This window comes from Glycine max, chromosome 3 (genome assembly GCF_000004515.6).
Source record: "Glycine max cultivar Williams 82 chromosome 3, Glycine_max_v4.0, whole genome shotgun sequence".
Classification (NCBI taxonomy): Eukaryota; Viridiplantae; Streptophyta; class Magnoliopsida; order Fabales; family Fabaceae; genus Glycine; species Glycine max.
In genome coordinates, this window is record NC_016090.4 from 303,754 (window position 1) to 318,787 (window position 15,034).

A 15,034-nucleotide genomic window follows, 5' to 3' on the forward strand; every position below is an offset into this window, starting at 1 on the left:
CTTCTGCTCATATAATTTATTTGCAAGTTAATAATTGAGTCCATTTCTTATTGCCATCAAATTTGACGATCTCCTTAACAGATTAGTGACTTTGAAAAGCTCTTCTGCCATGTGTCCCTGCCACTGCTAATTATGTTAACACTCATAAGCTGGTTGTGAAAAACCTTCTAATAACATCCCATCTCATTCAGAGTGGCAAGGTACTAATTCACCTCATGCGCGCCAATTTCCGTGGGAGCAAAGGTATTCTGCATAAACATGCATGTTATAGGATCCTTCGTTCCTCCTTCAGCCAGTTGCAAGTTGCAACCTACATGCAGCTCATGTAGCTAAAAAATCTATATATGCCATATGAACATAAAAAAAAAAAATTGTGGTATTTTCTTTGTTTATGACTTAACTGATTTTCTGCACCATTTTCCATGTTTGAGGTATTTGCTGTTTATGTTTCTGCACCAATCTGTAGACAAAAAATTCCACTACTGCACCACCTAAATGTAAACGAGGTAGTTAATTCACAAAATCTGAATCACTATGAAAGAAGTAATCTAGCTTCAAGAAGAGCATAGGGAAATTGACAAAGGAAAGCTGACACTTAAAAGTGATTCAAATTTTAGTCATTATCAATGGAAACAGAATCATCAACAATTGCATATGCTGCTGCCGCAACACATAAAAAACTATCACAGACCAATCAAAATCACACATTCAGCAGAGAGAGGCTCAAAGCAACCAAAGAAAACTTACTTCATCTTCTAATCTACATAGTCTAAAGTTGCTATTTGCTTTGCCAATTTTCCACCCACAAAGGAGAAGCTTTCTTCTATTCCTAATAAAAAAAATCATTGTGTAATGGAAGTAAAGCTAAGGATATGAAATGCAAATTGCCATGCATAGCATTTCCTTCTTCACACAACATATCAAATTCTTATTTTAGAATATATTTATTTTAAAGAGAACATGAAAGGCTAAATTAATAGTGAGCTATGAAACTGGAAACAAGACTCATAATTTCACTCTTGAAATTTTGTAAAAGATCATAGCATTGGCACTGGGAACAAGAATGGACTGAATGCTATTCCAACATAATAAAAATTTCATAGGTCAAACACAAACATAAGATTTGACTGAGTTTCAATTTGAGGTTTTTGAGAGAACCATCTCAATTTTTAAGCTTCACACAGAAATGTATGTTCTGCATTCTGCTGCTCTGCACCTGTAGAACATCACAGCAGGTTTCACCTCATAATCAAGCCTTTCCCAAAAAATGTTACGTTATGCAAAACAATTCATGTAAACAACAAAAAAAATTCAAGAACCTGATCAAGGCAGTGACATAAGTTACAAGTGGTAGCAGAAACCATTAAAAAGGTGAAACTTGATAATGAAGTTGAATATAAATTTACAAACCCGAAAATAAAAAGATTGAACAATATAATAGTGTAAAAGTTATTTACACTTTCATCTTATCATCAATTATACCATAAGTTTGTCGTCTTTTAAAATAATTATATTAAAAATCAAACCGAAGATAATTTTTTTGATTGTTTGACATAATAACAACTTTTACGGTGACAATGCATGTCCATTAAACTAAAATAAATAAAATTGTCCAAAATCTTCAGCTAAAAGTCTTGTCTTATCTCCCGCAAAAACATAGAAACTGTCACATTCACAAAATAGATTGAATAAATTTAAAAGTTAAACCAATAATCGCTTACGGCCGGGTTTGGCCTTTCAGCATTACAGGAGAAGGTTGTCCTCTTTTATATGACTTGAGACTTGAAACTCTTAGAGCCAAAAGGACACCACCAAACACTATCCCAAACCTTAGTGCTGCAATGTTTCCAGTCACCATGAAAGAAACAAAGCTACCTGCGCAGGTATGGCGATGCAAAGAGCTCCAAATTTTCAATTGCAAATAAACATTAAACTAGGTAATGCATTTGCTATGGTGATGATATAGCCTGCTTAGATAAACTTATCTATAAGTAGTTATAAGACGAAAAAAAAAAAAGATAAAATGAATTAAATTTTTTATTAGTTAAAATTAACCTGTACATATTTTAGCTTTTGGTAAAAGAAAAAATAGATGAGATAACTTGTACAAAAGTTGAAAACATAAATTAGTTTTAACCTGTGAAGAAAGAAAATTAAGAGCTCATTTAAATAAACAGCTTAATTAAGAGCTTATTAAAGAAGTGTTTATCATGTAAGTACTTGTGCATAAATTGTTTCTACAATTGGAGAGGGAAATGAGTTAAATTGTTTTCATATGTTGTGTACTTGCTCAAATAAACGAAAACCAACTTATTACTTATGGACATAGTATGAAGTATTTTCATAAACTCAAAAACATTTGCACAAATGCTTTTTCATAAGTTAAGTCGAAATAAACTATAAATAATTTGTTTATTCAGAGAAGATATGTGATTTGACTAAAGTAGATACTCATATTACATACCATGTGTTTGATTCAAAAAATATTTTTTGTTGCCTTAAACACTTTTCCCCTATCAGCCTTTGAACTTATTTCATTTGCTTGATCAGGTTATCATCATCGAAAATTAGTGTACCTGTGTAAATTTATTTATCCCTGTTTTGGAATTATTTCTATCCTAAACTCTTTTTTTCCATATCCGGCCTTTTTATTGATTAGTGATCTCCAACATAAGCAGCAATGTGGATAAATACTACAGAAGAAATGTTGTACAGTTGTACATATGAAACATTTAAAGGTAGCTATTCCACTTCAAATAGTATCCAGACAAATCACAATAATACATGAAATATGAAACTAGATCAAGATTTTCAAGTTAAATTCTTCCATGCATGAAATCATATATTAATGTCACCCCTTAAACAACAATTACATGAAACGAAACAAATAATCATAAGTAAAAATCATTTTGGATATAAAAAAATAACACGTCCTGATAAGAGAAGAAAATAAAATAAATCAAGGAAGTAAATTAAATCAAACTTCTCACATAATTAAGTTAAGATTAACTTAACAAGTTAACTTTTCCAGATGTTTGACCTTTACATTAGCAAGTTAACTTTTATAATATGATTTAACGATTGAAAAGTTCTCATAAACTAGAAGTAGACATTTAACCAACTCAAAATAATCATTTTCAATAAATAGGGAAATTGATTAATATAATAAGGGAAGCTGACACTTAAAGCATTATCAATGGAAAGAGAATCATCATCAATGCTGCCGCTACAACACAGAAAAAGTGAAAAACCATATCATATACCTTAGATGCTTAGACTAATTAAATCACACATTAAGAGTGGTAAGCACAGAGGCTGAAAGCTACCAAAGAAAACTTAATGCATCTTCTAATCTAGAAATCCCAGACAAGAATATGCCGAGCTTTCTTAATTATTTTCCTAATTTAGAAAACATTGTGTAATGGAAGTAAACCTAAGAAAAGGATATGATGAAATGCAAATTGCCTAGCATAACATTCCTTCTTTATGCCACTTACCAAATTTTATTTTAAGATATTTGTTTAAATACCACATGAAAGGCTAAATTAAAAGGGAGTTATGGAACTGAAAAACAGATTAATTCATAATGTCACTCTTTAATTTTTGTAAGAGATCGTAGCATTGGCTCAAAGAACAAGAATGGGCAGAATTCATTCCAATCTAATCAGCATTCCATAGGTCAAACACATTATAGTAAATGTCTTAATATAATGTCACTCTTTAATACGTTGCTATATTATTTAGTAATTTAATATATTACCATGTGATATAATTTTAATATACTAATATTTGAAAGAATTTTACACTATCATTTTAATGTGTTGTTATATTATATAGTAATTTAGATATTTATATGATTTTATGTTAATCAAATAATACAATAACAATGTCGGGTGTTGAAGTGCAGGGGAATTTCCTTCATATAATTTTTACTGTGGGAGCTTGTTTTATATTTTTGTTTCATGTGTTTTGGACAAGTAGGTTGGTGGGGTAATGTGGCTTCTTTGTGTGCAAACGAAGTGTTAGATAGCAAGATGCATGATCATCTCATATGCTTTTTATTTTTGTTTAACCATATTTTGATTGTATTATATTCTATCTATACTTTTGGATTCTATAAACATACACCTTGTGCTTTAAATTTTTAAGGATTTTTTTAATAAATTTGATTGGCCGTTAAAAAAATAATACAATAACATATTATAATACTGAGTATTTAAAATTAAATTTGTACAAGTCGAGCATAAAGTAAAGTTTTACTGGTAGGAATAGAAATTAAGGTTTAATTTGCTGAGCACAAGTAGTAATTTATGCCTTTTAATAAAATGGTTTAGGTGTTAAATTCTGAACTTAAATATAAAATAAATTATATTAAAAAAGAATATTCATATATTTATGGTTTTTGATAAAAATTAATAATTATTTTAAAAGAAAAATATTTTATATCATTAATATGATAAAATAAATAAGAATAAGAATCTCTAGTATCTGCCGCCAGCCGCTTAAGTTACCTAGACATCTGTTTCTGAATTCTGACAGAGGAGTGGCCTCCAACATCCTCGAGAAAGTCACTTACTTTGTTAATATGGAATGAAGTCTCTTCTAAACTCATATTATATATCTACCCTTAACAGACAAACTAGTTAATATATATTAAATCGATCCATGAATCAACTATATTATTTCTCTGGGGCAACGACTATATGTCGATACTTTATTGATTATATTTTTAAATAATATAAAATCTTAACAAATCTCTCTTCCATTCAGAATTAACATCTGAAAAGTATATCAATACAAGTGACTCAATAACCTCATGTCTAAAAATAGACGTCTATAACTTTTTTTTTTATATCTATAAATACTGTCGGTTTATTTAGAATGTTAGTGAAAGAGATTTTAATTTTCAACCAGCAATCTCATTTTTCTTCCTTTTTTCTTTAACCAAAAATCAATCTTATAACTGCTTAGATGACTATAACATAAACATATAATAATTCAATAATAGACTTAGAATAGAACTTAAGATTTAATTCAACTCTAAAAATCCATTTGTTAGGTGATATGACTGTTAAAACCTTAAGAATCTTATTGGTTGTATCTTTATTAAATGTGAGATCTCAATCATCATTTTTTCTATCAATCAATATTAGTTATTAATTTGTTTTAGAATAGTTAACAGTTTCGGTGACAGCTTAATCATAAGTTCAAATTCAAAAACATATTATAAGTTGGGCACAATGACTCTACTTGGTACGAGCTTATGGTATCATAAGATACACTAGTTAGTTAGTTAATTAACACTATTTTTTAAAAAGTTTATTGTTTATGGGTATTTATATAAAAATGAAGAGTGATGATGGACAATCTAAGTTTGGAAAAAGAAAAATTAACGTGCCTAGCTAGGTTTCATGTTGATATGTGGAAAAAAAACACGTGCACGTGCATTTGGTCCTCGGTGGAATGCGCACGCGGATTCTTATGCATACATTACATGTGAGTTTGAATGAGTTTGTCCGTTTGCTGAGCCTTCAAGATCACATGCTGCTACTGAGATTCCTATATAATTCCCACTTGCACCCACCGCACTATGTATATAATTTGCCATCTAATTCTAATATGCATGAGCATGAAGTCAATAAATAATATATTATTGATTCTTCAGTTGATAAAGATAAATGCATATTACATGAGAATAATATAATTCGGCTATGAGGATCTTAGTGTGAGTAATTTGTAAATACTTTTAGTGTTTTTTAATCTTGAATAATGCTCTCATGAGCGTGCTATGAGATCCAACTCACTTAGAACTTTCAATACCAAAAGAAATATGCATGGCATGTTTATGAGAGCAAACCCATCGCAAGTCATGCATATATAACAGCTAATTAAAACTAGAAGTTTCTAAAATCTCTGGGAATTTTCTGCTGTGAAATCTCAGTCCTCGTTATATATGAAGGTTGCTCATTAATAGTATGATCTTTTAAAAGTTTTGTTTGGTTTATATATCTGTTCGAGAAGAATTAAAGTACTGGCAAACTTTGATGTGTCTTAAATAGGAAAAAGATTAAACAATAAACACACACATACACTAAATCTATAAAAGTATTTCACATTCCATATAATATAATTAAGCTACCGGGGAACTAGTTTAATTACTTAGTTGGTTTTCCTTTCTTATAAAGTTTAAGTCACCTTGAGTTTGATTCAGAACAATCTAATGATAAGTGACATGATAGATAGATAAATAGGTGATAGAATAAAGGTGGTCAAATGTTACATTTAACCCAAATTAAATGCGAGTTATAGTGATTACTGCAAAAAGACCAAATTCAATTCAGACATTTAAACTGAACATTTTTCTTTTATTTTTATCAATCATATTTTCTTTCTTTTATATATATATATATATATATATATATATATATATATATATATATATATATATATATATATATATATATATATATATATATATATATATATATATATATATATATATATATAGTCATTTTCTGCCCCCTAATGAAGCTAAAATTTATAAACCCGTCACCAAACATTATCTGAGATACCGTACATACGATAGGTATGGAACAAGAAAATTATTGGTGATATGTTATATTCCGTCAAGTCTTGGAAGGAAGAGATTATTCTGAGTGTGTGAAGTTGTGTGGGACTTATGTTAAAGGGAGAATGTATAAATGTATCTTCTCATTAATTACAAATATATATTTAGAAATTTTGTATTTTTCTTCCCCATTTTTAATATACTTGAGCTTAGTGTCTTTAGTTTCTCACTCTATTGTCAAATTTTATCTCTTTTAATTACTTATTCTTTTCATTTTACGACTTACGTTTCTTTTCATTTTACTTATTATGACTTACGCTTCTTTTCATTTTTAGTTTTCTGAATACTTTACTTCTTTCAGCTGAATATTTAATTCCATCTCACAGTTTATTTCATTCTTCTTTTTGTTTGTATACAATAAAGATCGAACTTAAGTTTTTGTGCATTTACATTAATCTCACTATATTAAGTAAACCCTAGTTATATTTTATTTCAATTCATTCTATGATAATAATATCTGGCTGACTTACACTCTTGGATTCACCATGAAAATTGTAATGCATGTGAAGGTGTATTTTCCTCCGAGTGGTTTAATTTGGCTATTGCACTAATAATTAATAAGATCATATCATTATCAACGTGGGCCATGCTTTGCACAGCACCGATGATGGAAGCCCTTCATTGACTCTCCGAGTAAGAAACGAATATGATTCTTCGCTTTCACATTTCTCTTCGAATATTTCCTACACTCTTAACTTCTCTGCTTTCGTTTTTGGAGAAGAATGGCACCAATACCATTTTCTTCTAACATATTAGTATTTATTAAGGACTAAAACTTATTAGAATTGATAAAGAATTAAATTTATTTTTATCTCTATAATTTTATAACTATACAATTTTGTTTCTTAAATTTTTTTTATTGCACATTTAATTATCATATTTTTAAAATTTAATAATTTTGATTCACCGTTAATTTGTCATTAATTTTTCTTAATGAAATTTATTTATGTGCATGATTCATATAAGTGATAATATGGTACATTAATACTAACTAACTGATGTGATAAATCACGTGATAGACGAACTCATATGTCGGTGTTGTTGTATTAACAATGACTTGATGTAGTAGGAAGAATCAAAATTTACATTCTCAATGGCATGTTAGCATATGTGTTGAACTATTAGTTATTTGTCATGTTAGCATGTCAATATCAGATTATTCCTAGATGACACATCACCATTATTTGTTAAAAAAATTGGCAATCAACTAATGGCATATCAAAGTTGTTATATTTAAAAAAAATATAGAGAATTAAATGTATGTTAACATAAAATTATAGGGAGTAAAATTAAGTAGATCTAAGTCATTCATAAAAAGGTGCTCACGTTTCCTTTTAATTGAATGTTACACCTCGTGAATTTTGATAAATTCTAATTGATGATAAATAATGTCATAAAAAATATACATTATAACATTTATTTAAAAATAATCATTTTTAATTATCTTATCTCCCCCCCCCCCCCTCCTCATTTTCCATCTTTTTTGTCTTTCAAACAAATCAAATTATATTACCTGAATTTTTTCATTTGACATTTTTTAAATATGGCAAATAGATTAAAAATATTATTATAATATTTATTTATATAATTTTTAATTTTTTTAGTATGACACTTACTATTATTTATTATTAATAATAACTGGATATAATTAAAAAGATAAAACTACTGTTACTTTATTAAATTTTTAGAAAAATATATAACAATAATCATTATTATTTATAAATAGACAAATGAAAATGAATGGAGGTAATGCATCTACATCAGTAACTAGGTTGACTACTTAAGTCAGCTAATGTCCTAAAACAGGAAAGTAAAACAAACACAACATTTATTAAGATTTCTATATTCAGAGCATCCTGCAGTTTCGGATTGAGGAAGTAGAGTGCACCACATGAGGTAAGAATTAATACTTAATCACATGTACAAAATTTAGAGGCAGTTTCTTTAAATATTATTTTGTAATATTTTTAATTAGAATTAGAGTTTATCTTAATGATTTGCATAATAAGCATTCATATTAAAAATCAATAAAATTATTGAGATAAAACTCTATATATTATTCTATCAAATATCAAATTTTTATAAGAAAAATGATTGATTGATATTTTAAATTTGAAATTTTATTTCAAAAATTATATTTAAATTAATCGAACTAATTAATTAGAAAACAATAAAATAAAGTACCTAAGGAAAAGTATGAGAACACATTTCTAGCATAGCAAGATATGCATGAGAAAACATGAGAGCTACAACTTGCGTATCATTATCTGGTGAGTCCTGTGTGGTGCAATTTCAAACCTTTACTATTCATTAAACTTTTACCATATAGAAAGTGGAAAGAGAGAAAAAAAAAATTGATTAAACTTTTACCATTAAGAAAGTGGAAAGAGAAAAAGGAGAGAATGTAGGTTCTTTTTCTATTTAGTATTGTAGATTTATCTTTTCTAAATTTAAAATATTTGTTGGTCGCTATCATTGAACTCAGTGATGTTGGATTTAAATTTCTTAAATAAAATTTTGAATTTAAATTTTATAGATAGAAAAATATAAAGAAAAAATCTTATTATATGATAAATTTGAATTAAATTTGTTGATAGAGGTTAGTCATCTACAAAATCATTAAATATTTTGTGTGATTTCCATTATCATGATATATATAAAAATAAAATATTTGTTCCTTGTTAGGAGTGGTTGTTTGTTTGTCCCCACTCTCAAAGAAAAATAAAATTGAAAGGCCCACTTTGTTTGTTGTTTGTAAGATTCAGATTGGATCCTGCAGCCAGCAAGAAGGACTGAAAGTGTAGTATAGTTATAGTACCCTCAGATTTTGTTTTAAGTTACACACAATAAGTCAGAATAATCTATTTATTCCTTCAACAGTTTCCAAAATGTTTCTTTATTCATTTCTAAATTCTTCTTTTTCCCTTTGAAGGGAAACCTTAATCATTCTTTTTAGTACTCTACTTCAGAAGATAAGCAATGTTCCCTCAGAGAATGTTCAATTTCAACCCTCCTCTTCTCTTTCTCACACCAAATATTCTTGTTCTTCCTTTTAGTACCGCAGTATCAACTTTGGGCACACTACACGACAAACACTTTGCTCATGACACAAATCATCACATGCTGCATACTTAGTTCATAGGTTTTTTTTTTCTCTTCAAGTGTGGCTCTCTGCTGCTTCTGTTCTGCATCATCATCATTTTCTTCAATAACTATAGTTAGTTCCCTTTGATATTTGATCTGGGTCACCTTCTTTTTTTCTTCTGGGACCAGTTTTCACCCATCCCATTTTGCACTGCTTGCTTTGTGTCTGTGACTTGGTCTCACCAAAACCTCAGAATTCAAGAGAATTTCGAAATTTGGTGGTGCCTAGTTTGTTCATTTTGGATGTAAGTAAAACAACCACTGCATCGACACTTTGCTTTTGGTTAATTGGTTTTGAGGTCACTTTGTATTGGGAATTATTTGTATTTGGGAAATGAAACAACATATAGAGTTGTAGTAGGGTGGTTCATAATGGGATCTCAAAGTGGGGCAACCCAAGACCAAGAGCCAAAGACTGGTTCTTTGACCAGACAAGGGTCTTTGTACAATCTCACCCTTGATGAGGTGCAAAACCAGCTTGGAAATTTGGGGAAACCCGTAGGAAGCATGAATCTTGATGAGCTTCTCAAGAGTGTGTGGACTGTTGAATCTGGAACGGATGCGTACATGCATCATGGTGGTGGTCAGGTGGTTTCTGCTGGCTCATCTTTGAATCCAGAACAAGGGAGCCTAACATTGAGTGGGGATCTTAGCAAGAAAACTATTGATGAGGTTTGGAGAGATATGCAACAAAACAAGAGTGTTGGTAAGGAAAGACAGCCTACACTTGGTGAGATGACCCTGGAGGATTTCTTGGTGAAGGCTGGTGTGTCTACCGAACCCTTTCCTAATGAGGATGGTGCTATGGCCATGTCAGGGGTTGATTCCCAACATAACACATTACAGCATGCCCATTGGATGCAATACCAGCTCACTTCAGTGCAGCAGCAGCAGCAGCCACAACAACAGAATAGTGTGATGCCGGGTTTTTCGGGTTTTATGGCTGGCCATGTGGTTCAACAGCCTATACCGGTAGTGTTGAATACGGTTCGGGATGCAGGATACTCTGAAGCATTGCCATCTTCTTTGATGGCTGCCTTGTCAGATTCACAAACTGCAGGTAGGAAAAGGGTTGCCTCAGGTAATGTGGTTGAGAAAACTGTAGAGAGGAGGCAGAAGAGGATGATAAAAAATAGGGAATCCGCAGCTCGGTCCCGGGCTAGAAAACAGGTTATATTTGGGTTTTTGTTTTTTGCATGGTGTTGTTGCTTTAAACTCCTTTTTTTTTTTATATACAAAGCTGGACATATTTGAATGGACAGGCTTACACACAAGAGCTGGAGATTAAAGTTTCCCAATTAGAAGAAGAGAATGAAAGGCTTAGAAGACAGAATGTATGTTTCAATTCCTTTGTCAGAGTGCATCTTTGCTTTATTCTTGTCTGCTGTGCTGATATTTTTTGGTCAGATTGCTTCCTGTCATCTTGGCAGGCAATGAATGGTTGAAATGTTTGTTGGTGATTGGTATTTCAACTGGCCAGTGCTTTTTATAAAGTGGAATGTTTAAACTAATCGAACTTCTACTACAATCAAAGATTTGTATTTGGTTTATCATTTCTGTTATCATTGTTAATATTTAGGATAAGAATTTCTTATTTTTTTTAACCTTTTGATTTTTCTTTGATATGAATCTGTATTTTTCTTATTAAGCTTTGTGTGGAATAACTGATAAAATATATTCTCAGTGTGTAGCAATTTTTTTTTTTAATTTGCTATCAATAGCTGCCAACTGGTGCTATGCAGAAAATCCATTATTTGACAATGCGGATATTTCACTGTTACCTTGCTTCTTTTTTTTTGGCTTTTATAATCATGGCTAACTAGGGAAGTCATTCTGGAAGGAATGAAATCAAAGTATATTTGGGTTGTAAGTATATTATCTTAAATTAAATAAAAGGTATGGCTGTTTAACAAGAAATTCATCTTTGCCTGAAAACTTGTGGTATGTTCTAGAGTTAAGTAATTGCAAATGGAGTTGTATGAATCATTTAGCCTCTGTATACACGTGATTCTTTTCAACTACACAAATGTTAAATTTTCACGTTTCTCCTATACAGCTTTCATTTTTATCTTCCTTTTTAATTATTATACTATTGAAGTGAAGCAGCCCATGTTAGGCTGGTAGGCTGCTTTTAGTCTTTTCATATTCTGTTTCCCTTTGTTCTCTTCTTTCCTTCAACTACATTATTCTGAATCTTCTTTATTTGACAATTGATACTTATCTTTGTACCTAATTTCTTGGCATCAGCACTAGAAATGTTGCAGATTTCAGAACATACCGATTTTGATTGTGATAATTTCATACATGGAAACAAGTGATGATTTAATGATGATTTCTGACTTTGTTTGGTCTAAATATTTTCTCCTTTCTTGAGCAATGAAATGTTTTCTTTTTTCACTATTAATGTTTGAGAGGGTATATTATTAACACTGTCTGCCATGGCCAAGTAATTGTGTTTAAAATTATATTTTTGGGTAAGAAAATTGTAGAAAGTTTTGGAGGTTTTTATGTTGATGACTTCATCGGAGAGTTTGGGGTTGAGAAGATACAGGTGTTAGTGCTGGGATTTAGCACATATTTTGACCACTTATACAATAAACATATCAGCTTGTATGTAGGAGTGCTAAGAAGGTTCTTTAAAGTTGAAAATATGATGAAGGCTCTAAAATTTTGGGATCATATCATGTGAAGAAAGAAGTGCTAAGAAGGATCATAAGGAGGTAGCTCAGCAGGTTTCTCTAGAGCTCATTGTAGTGTGAGAAAAAAGAAGAAAAAATCTTGTATGTAGGAGTAAATACTTCTGAATTTTTTCAACCCTTGATTGCAAGTAATTCCATAACAAAACAGTTCATAAGAAATTTTGTGTTACATACTAACTCCCAACAATTAAATTGTTTTCAAACTTGAGATTAGGAGTTTGACCTCCCTCCGTTCCTTATCGGGAACGATATTCTCCGTAACAGAAAGAAATAAGATGATTCCATTTGTTAAAATAGATTCACCTTGGCTAAGATAGCCTGATACCTAGTTTGAACTTTGGAATACCCTATGGCTTCAAGATTTGGCCAACCGTTTTGTGTGCAGTTTGTCTGGCTGACACATTTCAAGTCAATGCTACAAGAATCAATAGTAATGCAGAAAAGATTAGCCTGGTGCTATTGAAATTGAAAGAAATAAGCTGTGAATGGTAATAATAACCTTGACCATAAATCTCTGTTTTCTGTTGATGTTTTTGAAAATTCTAGAATCATTTTATTTTTGAAGCATTTAATTATGTGTCACGACTATGTCTGTAACCTTAAGTAATTCCGTTTGGAATTATCCTACTTTGTACTGATCATAAAATTTTGATTTTATTTGAGCCAAAATATGGTTGTATATAGTTGTAATATTATTCTCATCTCTTTTGGCATAAATCCTTTTGTTTTCAGTTTTAAAGTAACATTTGGTCTTGGATCCATCTCTTCATTGTAACTTCACTGATGACAAAACTAAAGGGAACCTGACAGTTATACAATTGTTGTAATGAATCTTCAGCTATATGAAAATCACTACTTTTTACATCCTAAAGGGATCCATCTCTTTTGTCTGTGGTTGTCTTTTTGTGGAATCAAACAGAAATATCCGAGGTTCTAGATGATTTATCTATGCTCATAGTAACTGTTCTTTTTTTTTTATCTATCTTGCAGGAGATAGAGAGGGCATTGCCAAGTGCACCATCCCCTGACCCTAAGCATCAGCTTCGCAGAACTAGTTCAGCTCCCCTTTGATGGCTTCATTGCAAATTAGTTCCTACCAAACTTCCATGCACTCCCATAATTCTCGTTTGCAATATATATGTTTGGCACTCAAGTTTCCAACATTTGGAAAACTATTTTTCCCTTGGAAGTGCTGCTATATATTCTCCTCAGCAATGCCCCCTTGTAAGAGTGTTTCCTATATGTACATTTTATAAGCCCCATTTCCAACCTACCAATCACTATAAATATGCTTTAGTCTAATTTTGAACACATCATAGCTTTACTACCATTTCTTAGGACAAAACTTAGGCGCAGGACTATATATGTTTTGGTGTTGTTTTCCAATTAAAATTGAAGTTTTATGTTAGTAATTTATGCTTTAAAGGTCGGAATTAAAGGTTGATACATGTTATTGAGATGAAATTTCAATTTTAATTGAAGAACACAAACAAGAACATCTATAATATTGCACTTAAGTTTTGTCCTTTTTCTTATGTCCTATTGTCTGTGGGGGGATGCAGTGCAACTTATCATTACATGATTGCATTTGCTATAACCAGTTAAACATTTTGGTTCTACACTAATTTCTTAAGTTTAAACATCATTTTTGAGATTAAAGTTTCAAAACATAAATAACTTCAAAATTAATTTTAACTAAAATCAACTTTTGTAAAATAATTTAAAATTAAGTTTGCGAATAGCCAGCCAAATACTCTTTGGACTTCATAGGGCCGAAGTACTTTTGCCAAGTTAGCGAATCACTGTTCCATTGGAATTTTTTCATTTGTTTGAAGTTTTTTAGGTTGTGCCTGTTTCGGGAGGATGAAAGGGTTAGTATAAAGTGGAATAAAATCTTTAATTCGGTAAAACAAAAACAAAAAATGATAACACTTTCAACTTTTTTTCTTATAAATCTGTTGAGTGGAGTGCAAATGTGATAAACTTCATGGGATTTTATTTTAAAATTTGTAAACATTTTTTTTGTCAAATAAGTACAGTACACAATTTATGTTTGCATAACTACTGTTGAACGTAGAATTATGCCTGCACACAAATGAAAGCATTGTTAAGATGAAGAAGAGGGACAACACTGCACTAGACAAAGACACGGTCATTATCTTATCTTATCATGAAATAATTAGTGAACTGTGAACACTGAACAGTAATGTCTATTACTAAATAGGTGTAAGTGTTGAACATCAGATCAATAATGGACTGTCAGAAGAATTACTTTTTTGGTAGCTTCGTCGGAAGTGGGGTCCAGGTATATCTCCAAACAATTTAAAGACATATACAAGTGAGCAACATTAAAAAATTCTGAATACCTTATAGTTTAATTATGAGTGTAAAATTTTTTTAACAGTCAATCATTAAAAATATTTTTTATAGTAATATGATTTTTAAAATAATAATTATAAAAATCAATAAATTTATTAATAAAAGCTTAAAATTCTTAAAACTCTCAATACATATACTATTTATATGAATTTCTCTGGTCTCAAATATAAAAAATATATTTTTT

The 15,034-nt window shown here is 30.4% G+C and overlaps 1 protein-coding gene across 1 annotated transcript; it reads left to right on the forward strand.

The window, feature by feature from the left end:
• The first annotated feature begins 9,470 nt into the window (after positions 1–9,470).
• Positions 9,471–13,961, forward strand: LOC100819965 (ABSCISIC ACID-INSENSITIVE 5-like protein 2). Its single transcript, XM_003520274.5, has 3 exons — positions 9,471–10,942; positions 11,035–11,106; positions 13,462–13,961. The coding sequence occupies exons 1-3, from the start codon at positions 10,145–10,147 to the stop codon at positions 13,540–13,542; spliced, it is 951 nt and encodes a 316-aa protein (XP_003520322.1). The 5' UTR covers positions 9,471–10,144; the 3' UTR covers positions 13,543–13,961.
• Positions 13,962–15,034: the final 1,073 nt, after the last annotated feature.